The 12,119-nt window shown below is 38.7% G+C and overlaps 1 protein-coding gene across 1 annotated transcript; it reads left to right on the forward strand.

The window, feature by feature from the left end:
- Window positions 1-820: 820 nt before the first annotated feature.
- Window positions 821-5,258, forward strand: LOC104155175 (inactive ubiquitin carboxyl-terminal hydrolase 54-like). Its single transcript, XM_009702148.1, has 5 exons — window positions 821-895; window positions 2,013-2,153; window positions 3,663-3,849; window positions 4,597-4,674; window positions 4,762-5,258. Exons 1-5 carry the CDS (start codon window positions 821-823, stop codon window positions 5,256-5,258), a joined length of 978 nt encoding a protein of 325 aa, XP_009700450.1.
- Window positions 5,259-12,119: the final 6,861 nt, after the last annotated feature.

The raw sequence follows: 12,119 nt of genomic DNA on the forward strand, positions 1-12,119 counted from the left end.
GCTTTCTGCCCCGTATCAACTGGTTTTGTCAGACCTTTGCATTCAGAATCATGGTGAAAATGCCTCTATTTCAGTACTGGAGCTTTACAACAGAGATTAAAGCAAAGACCTGATCCTCCAAATGCCACCTCAATGCTGAAAATGTGTCATTACCAGCACATCACCTTTCTTCCTTTATAGAGAGATTCCCTGTGACTGTTTTTATTAGACCATTGATCTGCCTGTCTGTTCCATGAGAAATTTTAGAATTATAACTGGTTGGTGAGAATCACACTGAAGTGAGGCAACTGTAGCAATCCTAGTTAAAAATAGCACAACTCTTTAACCAGCACAACAGAAGGCTGACAAACTAGCATTGGGTGGGAACAAGCAGGTGAATGTGTGGGGAACTTAAAACTGATGAGTCTTATCCATGCCAAGTAACTTCAGGTAACTTGCTCCTGGTAGCTGATTTTCTGTCCCTTTAGGCCCCCTAAACTATCTCACCTTTGTATCAAACAAGTGCTGCTGTGCAGTTAAATCATGTAACTCTTAAATAGTTCAATTAACTGCTCCCCAGAAGCCTGCAAAAGGGCAAGTGAAGCAGGTGTGAGTATCCTGATAGACTATCTCCCCTTGAAATATTGGGAGTTAGCTTATGTATTAATGTTCAAAGGATGTCTGATGACTTCTTGTTCTGTGTGTCTGTCTTTGCTGGAGTCAGACCTAAGACAGTCAGAAACGTGCCATAACGTGCAATCAAGCATTGAATTTAACCATAGCATTTTCCTTCCCAGTCTCTGTGAACCTGAATGTGAGGAAGCTGCATGCTACAGCTGGCATGGGTGTCTCGAAAACCCCAACAGCAGAGATCGAGCGCAGTCTGTGTGGATCCACTGTCTCTTCTGTCTCCAAGGTGACATATTGTTATTTAAGATGTGCTAGAAGGAGAAGGGCTTGGTCTATGCAAGTGAAAGAATTTACAGTGAGAGAATGGACTATATTATGAAAAAGGTACTGGGGTCATTGATAGTAATGTTAGAGAGAATTTTAAGTGCCATCTAGCTGAGGATTAATTAGCTAAAAAAAGTGACTCGTGCTACATGCAGCTTGGATGCAATCAAGTTACCTGAATTCTGACTTTGAAGAACGTATCCCTGAAAACTTTAAGATCTAGTCTCTTTGAACATAGTGCTGTGAACTGCCTTGCATCACAACTTACAATAACTGCTTCTTGATGTTATTGCTTGCAGGGGCACGGACTTTTTTTTTTACTGTGTCACTGCTTACCTTGAAAGTGGGGGATAATTTGGTATTTGCTACGGTTGGTAGTTGGTCACTTCAGAGTGGGAGAAGATACTTTTTCTTTTTTTCTGGGGAGAAACTGTTTAAATAACTGGTAGTTACATACCAGTGTCTGTACATGAAAACTTACAAGTATTTTCAAGGGGAAATGTTTCCTGTAGTACTTCTGTACTCATTAAAGGGGGCTTAAATGGTCTTGCTTATATAGAACAGAGAAAAAGAAAGAAGGAATAAACATATCCCTTGCTAACATGAGATTAACAAGCTTCCAGCACTCATCAAATAATCCTAGATTTTTTTTCATTATGAGAAGACTGTAGTACTTTTATCACAGGATGGCTGTCAGCTGCAGCCATGATTATCTCTACAGGGGCAGCGATGCCTGTAGCAGTAGTCAGTCCTTTAGGTAGATTCATCCCAGTAGAGACTTTTTGTCCTGGCTTTAGATATTTATAAAAGAATGAGTCTCACTAAGACAAATCAATCAGTGTATATTTACCAAAGAAAGAAAGACTATAAGGAATAGTATTTTTAATGACCATATCCAAACAGACCCGTTTGCTTGAAGTTTTCAAGGTAGTACCTGAATGAGGGATTTAAAAACAGAAAAGGTCCTGGAGTTTCACTGAAGTAAAGTCTGATAGATTTATATTTATCTCTTCCCTATAATTATTATACAAAATTGATATTATGGGAGCCTTTTCTGAAATGTGTGATATTGTCTGCAGGTCACATATACCAGAGAACATAGCAGGGAACCAGAAGAGGAGGAAATGTACAGTGCAGAGAATTTCCGTCGCATTGCTCGCAGTCTCAGTGGGACAGTCATCTCGAACAGAGAAGAGACTTTGGTCTCTTCTCACAGTTTTGTAAGTAGAACGATGTGCAGGTTTCCAAAGAGCCATCATCTGTGTGTAGGGTTGCTGTTTTCTCTGTCTGTGTTTAGTAGTTAACAAACAAGACAGCAGATGACTGAATAATAAGCCATGATAAAAGCTTGTCTTTGTGAATTTTTGTTCTCTTTTTGGAAGAAGAATGAGCTTTTATTTAAGTAACAAAGCCATCTTCTTTAGGCATCATTGCAGAGTAGTACCTGCTGCAGCTGGTAAGCGTGTGAGCTAATATTACTTGCCAGTTTAAAAAGACATCCAGTATAAATTTTTTTTTCAGTTGACTTAGAGTATTTTCAAGAAAGTTTCTAATACACCTGTAATTTTAAAAAGACAATGCTAACCATGTGAAAGTTTCTGCTCTCTTGTGGGTATGTGCAGCAAGTAGCATTTTTAGAGTGTAAAAGTAAGCATAAAGGGGAGACAATTCAAGACTTCGTACATAACATGCAGCCAGTTATTTACAGGAAGTAACTAAAAATAGGGAGATTGATTTTTCCTTTGTTATCTCTGTTAAGTAGTCATAGGTGCAAGTTAAAACTTCAAGTGAGGAAAACAGTAACACATTATTGTTGGTGTTTAGCAACATAGCCAGATATAACGTGAGGGTTTGGCTTGGATGGAATTTTTTGCCAACTGTGCATAAGTTTTGATTTGAAGCCAACTGCATAGTAAGTGTAGAAGTCTCAGTTGCAAAATCAGTTATGTAGACTGGTTGGTCTGATTCTGTCTTTCTACTGTATATCATAAGCTAAGAGTATGTCAACTTCTGAATGTTTGGTCCTTGGTATACTTTAGTTGAGGGCTTTAATGCATACCTGGAGGTGCTGGCAGAAGCAATTAAAAGCCTCCAGCTGTCCAAGACCCCCCTCTCTGCTGAAGGTTTTTATCAGAAGTAGCCGATAGGATGACTGTCTGTCACCACTCTTCAAGTGAATCACTGGGCTCAAGCCTGTGATGGTTTGTTAATTATGCCATTCAGCCATTCCTACTTTGGGGTAGGTACCTCCTAATAGCAGGAAATGGTACAGCACTGGTAAAGATTTCAGCTGCAACAGATAAATCTGTTCATAGTCTGGGATCAGAGCTTTCAGTAAAGCTTGCTAGGAAATAAAAAGGAAGGATCAGGAATACCCTTTATTTCATGACTTGTGTAGTGTGGCAGTGCTGATGCTGACTGGCCTGCCATTGTTCTGTGGATTCAGTTTGTGAACCAAACCTCCATGAGTGTGTTTTGTTTGGTTTGGGTTTTTCTCCTTGGTATATTTCCAGTCAAATGATCCTCCTAAGTAGCCCACCACTGCAGTAAGAGCCTTACTGGATTGTTTCAGTTTTTATTTGTATTTCTCTTTCACATACAGATGCATGTTTTTTTTCCAGTGTCTCATCCCTTTCCTTGGATCAACACCATCTTTGCTTGATTCAGCCCAACGTTGTGTTTACTCATCATTTTATGTTCTTTTCTTCTCCTTTCTCATTTTATAAAAGGAAGCACCAAATACGAGGAAAATGCCAGTGGACACCAGCCACCGTTCTTCCAGCTCCACTTCCTTTCCTTTCCCCCATGATCCTCCTGTGTTTCCCTTTGATCCCCAGCACAACCCAAACCAGGTGCAGCACCTACCCCATGATGTACTGATGCCCAGCATGGTGGGCAAGGCACGTATACCATCAGGTAATCACAGGACTTTTCATCCTCCTCCGTGATCCGTATTATTGCTGAAATACATCTCTTCAGATCTTGTCTTTCATAATGATGTTTCACCATCTGCCTGAATTCCTCCAGAAATCTGGAAGGATGAATCATGTTCTTTTTCTTCTTCTCTGCCCATCTGAGGAGTTCTGTGATTCTGTGCTAAGTGGACATAACAAAAGGGAATAATCTTTATGGAAGCATTATGATGACTTTATACAAAATCCTATTGACTTTTTGTGAGGTATTTTCTTTAGTGTAAAAGTAGCAGTAAGACCCATTACCTTGTTGGTTGTTATGTATGAGAGCACTTCGACAAGCTACTCATTCCAGCAAATCACATATGTAATTAAGCCAATAGAAATAACTAATTCCTGCATGAGAATTATTTTCCCTGTGACAGCCATCAAAACCAGTTTGATCTGCCAGCCTTGAAATACTTTGTGGGGCTCCTCCTTGATGACACAAGGGCTATTAAAGACATCTGAAGTCTGTGACAGCAGCTGTGGTAGGATAAGGAAGAAATGCAGCGAGGAAAACGAATGCTAGAAAGGGTGCAGCTAGCTTTTATTCAGAATTGCATGTCAACCAGTAACTGGATGTACTAGTGATTTTGTTTTTCTTCTGTCACCTGTTAGCCACAGCTGAAAATTCTGAGAGGATAAACCAAAAAATATAACTAAGCAAACCTTTTGTTTATTTGTTTGGTTTTGTTTTGGTTTTCCCTAGGAGATCAGAAGAACATCATCCAGAAACTTTTGGTTGTGCCTGACAGGGGTGAAGCTTTCCAAGGTGAAGACTACCCAGGTGTGGCACTGAGCTATGGGAGTCTCCCTTGTGCACCCAAAGGCAGCCTCTCCCAGGGGCAAAAGCCTCTTGTTAATCTGCATTTAGGAGATGGAGCATCAAGTGTCTCTGGCCGTTGGCTGAACATGAGCTACCCTGCCAGGCAAACAGCCACATTACCAGATAAACGAACGATGCTCTGGGGGAGACATGCTGGCCAGCCAGGCAAGAATTTACAGGAAGGCTTCTTCCAGCAGCCTTCACAACATCAAATGCATGAATCTTATGCCATTGGTTGCAGGCTGCCAGCCAGCACAGACTACAGCACTTTAAGGATACCACATGAGCCTTCTTGGGATCCTGGTGCCTCTCCAGGTTGTCCTGTGCCTCCTTCCTGCGTTAAGGCCCCAGGTCCAAGGAGAGTGGATATGCCCCCAGAAGAAGACTGGCGACAGAACACCTACACCCCTCAGCCTGGCAGAAGGCGAATGCTACCAATGCATGTGATGGATGGGACTTTTTCTTCTGCTTCGGAGGCACACAGAAATACGCTGGCTCGAGCAGCAGCAGCAGCTACTAGCACCATGCAAAATAATAGGTGGTGAGATCCCGTCCATTCCATATGCCCTAATAAACTGCCCTGTAAACAGACTATAGCTGTTGCCAGAGTATGGATTACATGGATACATGGAGACAGCAAACTCTTTCAATCAGTATCTCTGCCAGTTTTGTCTTAAAATGTAGCTATACAGTATGTCGAAACTAATTGCACTGTATTTCATTTCTGACACTACTGAACTGCTGTCTGGATGGGGAATCTTAGCTATTCTAGTCCTGGCCTCTCCTAGCAAAAAAGTGCTATAGGAATGGTAAGCTTCAGGGACATTGGTTTACGGGTAAGTTCAGAAGTGTGTGCGTGTTTTGAAGGAAGATGGCCACTAGCTAAAGGACATTTTTAAGGACTGTTTTTCATGAAATGTAGCTTTGGTAAATTCTTCACATAAAAAAACCCAATCCTTTTGTTTTCCTCTCTTTGCGCTCTCTTGTTCCTTCCTAGGGGAAAAAAAAAACAAAAACAAAAAAACTGACCCACCTTCCAGGTTCCAGTAAATCTGCACTTGGCAGGCTGGCAGTTAGTAAAGCAAACCCAGTTTTCAGTGTGCTGAGATCTCAGGCAGAGATCACAGCTGTAGTTGCTGCTGAGGAAGTGGCAGGGAGACATTGTTCATGAGTAAACCAGAATTTTCCCCACTTCCATAAGGCAAACTAACAATTCTTCAAACAGAAAAGACTGTTAATGCTGCACGCTTAATTACACCAATGTAAACACGGAATAAGTTTAACTATTTTAGTGTCAAACATACTTGCTTTTGTAAGTATTTTTCAAATAAATCTATGAAAATAGTTCTATTTACCTGTCTGTTTGTGAGCTTTCTTTGCTATTTGGCTTTACTCATCAGTTGGCCTGAAACTGCCAATTTATTTTCTTATACACTAAGAAATATAAGTAAATTGTTTATTCTAGTTCATTACAAAGTTTATGTAATAAATATTTAGTTAGATTGGAGGACATGTCTGGCTTTTGTCCCTGAATTTGATGTGTTTCATTACTACTCTGTGCTTAACTTTCCCCTCGTAATGGACAGTAATTAACAGTATCCTTTGAAAAGTTATTTTGAGGCTTCTTTGTTGGAGGGGAAAACTACAGAATCCATGCAAGATAGTGGTGTATGCAGATAGGACTCCTGTACAAAAAAAGTCATTAGAAATTATTGGTGTGGTGAGAAGTGTTATTTTAATAAGAGTTGCAGTCCTGCTCTTGCAAATGCTGTCAGGTGTGGTGGTTATGAGTTGTTTAAAAATGTGGAGGGTTCTGTTCTGTGCTTACATCGAGAGTGGGAGCGCAGGGGTGGTGGTTGTAGCCCAGCCAGGCAGTGGAAGGTGTCGGCTGCCCTCTAGTGCACACTGCTCCTCGGTCACTTCCTCTCCTTCTTGCTCTAGGTGGGGGTCTTCATTTTAATTTCATGTTTTGCACCTCAGTGCTTGGAATTTCATCAGTTTTTGCTGTTTAGTCCGAGATCAAGTCTCATTCATTTTAATAAATGTCACTTCTCAGTTTCTCGTTTCTAAAGAATTGCTATTATGCCTGTTACTGTTACAGTCTCAGGTCACTACATCATGCTACGTTGTGTTTTACATTTGAGATTGTTGCACACTTCTTTGTACATAACTGCCCCGACTAGCAGTGGTTACCACAACAAAGCACTCTCTTTTTCCACCCCTTCATTCCAGAAAAGCCCTGCTGACTTTTGACTTTTTCACATGATGGTTTTTGCCAATTTAATAACATGAAACTTTTAATAGTACTGATTTTTTAACTAATTTTCTAAATATAAAACAATGGAGTATTATTTTACTTGAAGCAACTATTTGATTAAGGTTTCCCAACAGATATGGAATTGTTAGTCTCTCTGGCTGCACATGGGCAATGCCATAGCCAACTGTTAAGTTGCTAGCAATTGTGATTTTAGGAAGTGGCTGCAATGCGGAGGTGGATATTTGGACAGAAACATTCTTGTTGCAGTTCTCTCTCTCTCTCATGTTGGTAGAATGATACTATTGGAGTAAAGGGAATTTGGGTAGAAGCAGCCCTTGTTTGTTTTGAGCATTTTTATTACCTTCAGCAGTTGGAGAAAGTTACAGTAGCCCCAGGATGCAAATAAGTACATGAATAAGTATTTGACATTTTGCTTGACTACAGCTTTAAAAAATTCAGGTTGCAGAGTGAGGCTTAAGTACTCTTGAACTCAATTATCTAAAAAAATAATCTGCCAAAATAAAGTACAAAGTCACCTCTTCAAGAATCAATGTGAAGTGTGAAACATTTGCAAATAAAGAAAATGTGCATGCTTAGATTTCTTTCTTTTAATCGTAACTACCAGGAAGGAGGAAGTGTACTTCCATAAAGCTCTGCAGAATAATCCTGAGTTGATCCAACTCATTTTAATCATCAGTGGTATCCGGTTTTTCTTTTGAAGGGAACTGTTGTTTTTATTCCATCATCATAGTTCTAGTTACCAGGTTTCAAAACTGTTTTGTAAATGTCCTGTGTATATCAATTACTTTGAAATTAACTCAATCAGAGACCTGAAAAGGAAAAGTTGGGACATAACCTCTGAAATATGTCCATACCAAGCAATATGTTAGTATATCAGAATAGAAACAAACTGCAGTAGATTCAGCAACATACATTTAACATGGGAGAAAATGCAAAGCTGGAAAAATACCTTTACTTCATCTGAGCTTGTGCCTGCAAGTCTTAGTGAGGGTAGTAAGTTAATACTTCCCTTGTAATTGATTTGACTAACTGCTAACTTGTAAGTCTCTTCAATGATATTGACTATTTAAACCCTAGAAAAATCAATGATGTGTTAGTTTAATAGTTCATTAAAGTTCACTGTTGCCTATAAGAAGTGTGGGGAGGGAGCTTCCACAAGGAATTCAGTAGCTATTTTGGAACAGTCTTTCTTAAGAGTTGATAAAGTTTGTAAGCTTTGCAACATAACCAGAGCTTTCTTCATAAAGTTTCTGTCACTGGCTGCAGAGTAGGTTGCTGGATGGAATTAAGTGAAATGAAACCCCCCACAACTCAAATTTACATTTTAAAATAATTTAATTTCAGTTCTCCTAAAAATAAAATTCTTATTCCCTACATTGGTATGATCTCTTGTTGTGTTTGTAATATGTGTTTACATCTGGCTGTGTAGGGGGCAAAAAAAGAGCAATAATAAAATGAAGAGTAACTTGGTGTTCTCTAGCAGTAGCAAATTTGTGTAAATATAATCCTTCTGTATGTGGAAAAGGAACTGCCTAGTGCAGTTCCTTCTCCTGAAGGCAACAAATTTTGTGCACACTGTTTATGGAAATCGTACGCGGACCTGCTGAGCAGCAGATCTGTTCAAATGGCATATGTGCTGGAGTCTACAGCACTAGTGAGTTAAGCAAAATGCACTCTGCTTTAGAGACGTGAGCTACAGAAGTGCAAAGTAAGTGCCTGGTCCTTCCTAAACAAAGGCTGCTGCACCCATGTTAAAATGCAGCGAATTTGGGAAGAAGGAAGGAACTGCCTTACTTATACTTTCCTTGATTGCTAACATTGCTGAAACTGGCTTACCAGCGATGGCTGGGGTAAGATGTATAAAGTGTAGGCAGGATTCCAGATAACTGACAGGTTTTACATCTAATGTCCTTTGGAGAGAGGGCTAAGGTAGGGTTATGGGGAGAAGAGAAGAAAGCAAGCAAAAGACAAGAGTGAGGGCGTGGATTGGAGTAGGAAGGAACAGATGGATAGGTGAAGAAGACAAAATGAAAGAAAATGTGTGCATTACATCTATTCACTCAAATGTTTTTCCAAAGAACATGCAGTAATTCATCTGTCTGAATTTTTTTTCCCTCCTTTAATGCATAGATGCCTGTGCAGAGAAGAGTTCTCAGCACCAGTCTGCTGTGAAGCCTTTGAGAAGGGAAGGTTGACTCATGTAGGGAATAGGTAATGTTCTTTATAGGAGTCTTTAGTAATATTTGTGCAATGGTAAATGAAGCTCTGCAGAAACACGTACATACCACTGCTGTATGTATAAATAGATAGACATTGGGCAAACAGTGTAGGTTAAGTTAGTGTTTGTGCCAGCAGGGGCAAAGATAAAAAAGTGCTTGGGTTTTACCAATACCTCACTTAAGTTAGATGTGTTCTGGAGTCTCCTGCCACTGTGCTGTCTCCTGTTTAGTACTATGGGTGGCAAAAACCAAAAGTACAAGATTTCTATCCATCTGTGCTTGCTGCCTCTGGCATTTTATCACTGGATAGTGCAGAACCTTTTCAAGCCTAGATACCTGTAATGCTCCTTTTATACTAGTTCTTCCACTATTACAAATTATCACTGATAGTTACCTTTAAAATTTCAGAAAATGTTTTAGAAAGAGCATGTTAGATTAATTATTCTTTATGCTCTTGCACTACTGCTGAAATTATTTTCTATGTGTGTCATTCTTCTAGTTCATTGAAGGATTTTTTTTTTATCCTTTAAAACCAGAAAAATACAACTCGGAAATGTTTTTAAGATTGCTATTTGATTAATGGAAAAATACTAACTAAGACCAGCTATACAGTCACTTCAGAACACTGAATATGTTTACTAGCATATTTATGGAAGCAGATGCAAATGGATGAGTTTAGCTGCAGAAACCTAAACTTCCTTATTGGTATCAATATAATTGTTTTAGTATTCATTCTTGAGTGACTAAGCACCGAATATACTCATGAATAAGAAGATCAAATGTCTATTTGTAAACTAACTTACATTAGGTTTGTTGAAGGAGGGTTATCTTGAGTTTGCAATGGCCCAGTCCCGGATGATTTGCCAGTTAATTGTAGGCTTGAGAAGCTTTATGTGTGTATATATCACTAATCAAAATAATTTTAAATATGAATACATGAGAAAAGTCAGTACAATAAAGCTGCACTTTAGTAATAAATCAAATCTAAGAATCATTTTATATTGTTAAATTTTAGCCTAACTTTTTTACTACTCGGGCAAAGTGATTTTGATGGCAGTCTAGGATTATCTATCATTCCAGGTTTTTCTTACTCAAAATCTATACTGGTTAATTGTTATGTGACTTTCAATTGAGGGAGTTCCAAGCATAGAACTCTTGCTAATTACAAAAAAAAAGCCCAACAAACTATTCAAGATTGTCTTAAGTAGCTTAAAGCACTTTAAAGCATGAGCATGTTAACATGCAAAGTCTGTGTGAAGAGTAAACGGTAGCTGAACATAATTGATTTACAGATCTTGACTTACCTTGAATTACTTGGCTGGAATGCTGCACGTAAGGCTAATTTAACTAATGAACGTGTATTTCTACTTGTCTTGTCTGACAAGGTTTTGGTTGTGAGATATATAGATACATATAAAAACATAATTCTATACTATCATAGCTTATATACTATTTGAAAAACCTCTGCGTTGTGTTTGCTATGAAGCTACGTGTTTTGTTGCTTGAAAGTAATTTGCTTTCAAATTCCTGTAGTTCCAGTACAGCGTACTAAACTTCAGCTTTTTGTAAAGGTCCAGACTGACTTTCTTTTTCGATAGAAAGTACGTCAATCAAATGCAAGTTAACATTATATTGTCATTAAGTCAGCTACAAGTTTTTAGAAATCAGGCATGTATTTTTAAGTACATTTAAGAAGAAATAACTGATTGTTCATGACCCTATGTATTAACTCTTCCTAATCGGATGAAATATGTAAATAAATTTTCCATTTGCTTTGTTAGTTCAGTTAGTTTCTCCAGATAGATGAAAAAAACCTTAGCTGATGTTAAAGAACCATTTCAGCACTGTAGACTGGTTTTGATTTACTCTCCTTAGAGGCTTAAAAGAAGCTATTGAATATAGCAGATATAACAGTCAGGTGTTTATGACACCTTACTCATCTGAAGAGGGAGAGGAAGGTATGTGTGTGGGAGTCTCAACTGATTTTTTCATAATGAACTACTGATTTGAACATAAGGATGTAATTCATATGAAGAGCTGAGTGGTATAGACTAGAAAATAAATTCAAAACATCTTCTCATAGTTTATGAGGTTGAAAAAGCCCACATCTCTGCAGTGGTTTTATAATTTTCTACTTGCATATGAAGTTACTGGGACAAAATACATAGCAGAAAAGCTTTTAAATCCTTATGTGGGTTTGTTTTTCTGCACTCATTTAACTATTTGTTGTGGCCTAAGGCTTGCCCAGTTATGAGGGTCATCTTTTGTTCAACCCTTTCTTAAGCTATCCAGTCCCAATGGAACAGTTAATTCTTATTAATACTTAATGGCATTTGGTCTCAGTAGCTTGGGAAAAGGATGCAGGGGGTAGGTTGAAGGCACAGTTGCACTTTTGCCATCTGGTAACGATGGCCAGATATGTTTGTGAGAAAAGAGTGCATGTACTCTTCAGTAACTGAGTCGTCATATCTCTGCCTTTTGTGGGTTTGTTCCCCCCAGAGTTTCCTTTAAAATTGCTTAATTGGATTTTTCTGATCTAGGACATCATGTTCATGGATCAACATGCTTCATCAAAGTTTAAAAAAAAAAATAAAAATTCAGTTTTACATCATAATTCCTGTCACAGAGCAATAAGATTGTTGGGTTTTAATAGGGTCCTATACATAGACCTGCTTACCTTGACTACTTTGTCAGTTAAGACTCTTGCTTGTGGAGGCTCTGAGAAAACCAGAGAGAACACAAAGGAGGGCAGCAAAAAGCAGAGTGAACTCAATTTTTAGAGTGAGTAGAGGTGACTGGATCATTGTCTATTAATATCATCAAGGTAGTAAGATAAATGAAGACAGGGAATTGCTTGGTCTCAGATGGTAGGAGAAAAAGTAATCGCTTAAGGCTAGGGAAGGAAAAGT

This window comes from Cariama cristata, unplaced genomic scaffold, assembly GCF_000690535.1.
Source record: "Cariama cristata isolate BGI_N322 unplaced genomic scaffold, ASM69053v1 Scaffold23336, whole genome shotgun sequence".
In the NCBI taxonomy this organism is placed as follows: Eukaryota; Metazoa; Chordata; class Aves; order Cariamiformes; family Cariamidae; genus Cariama; species Cariama cristata.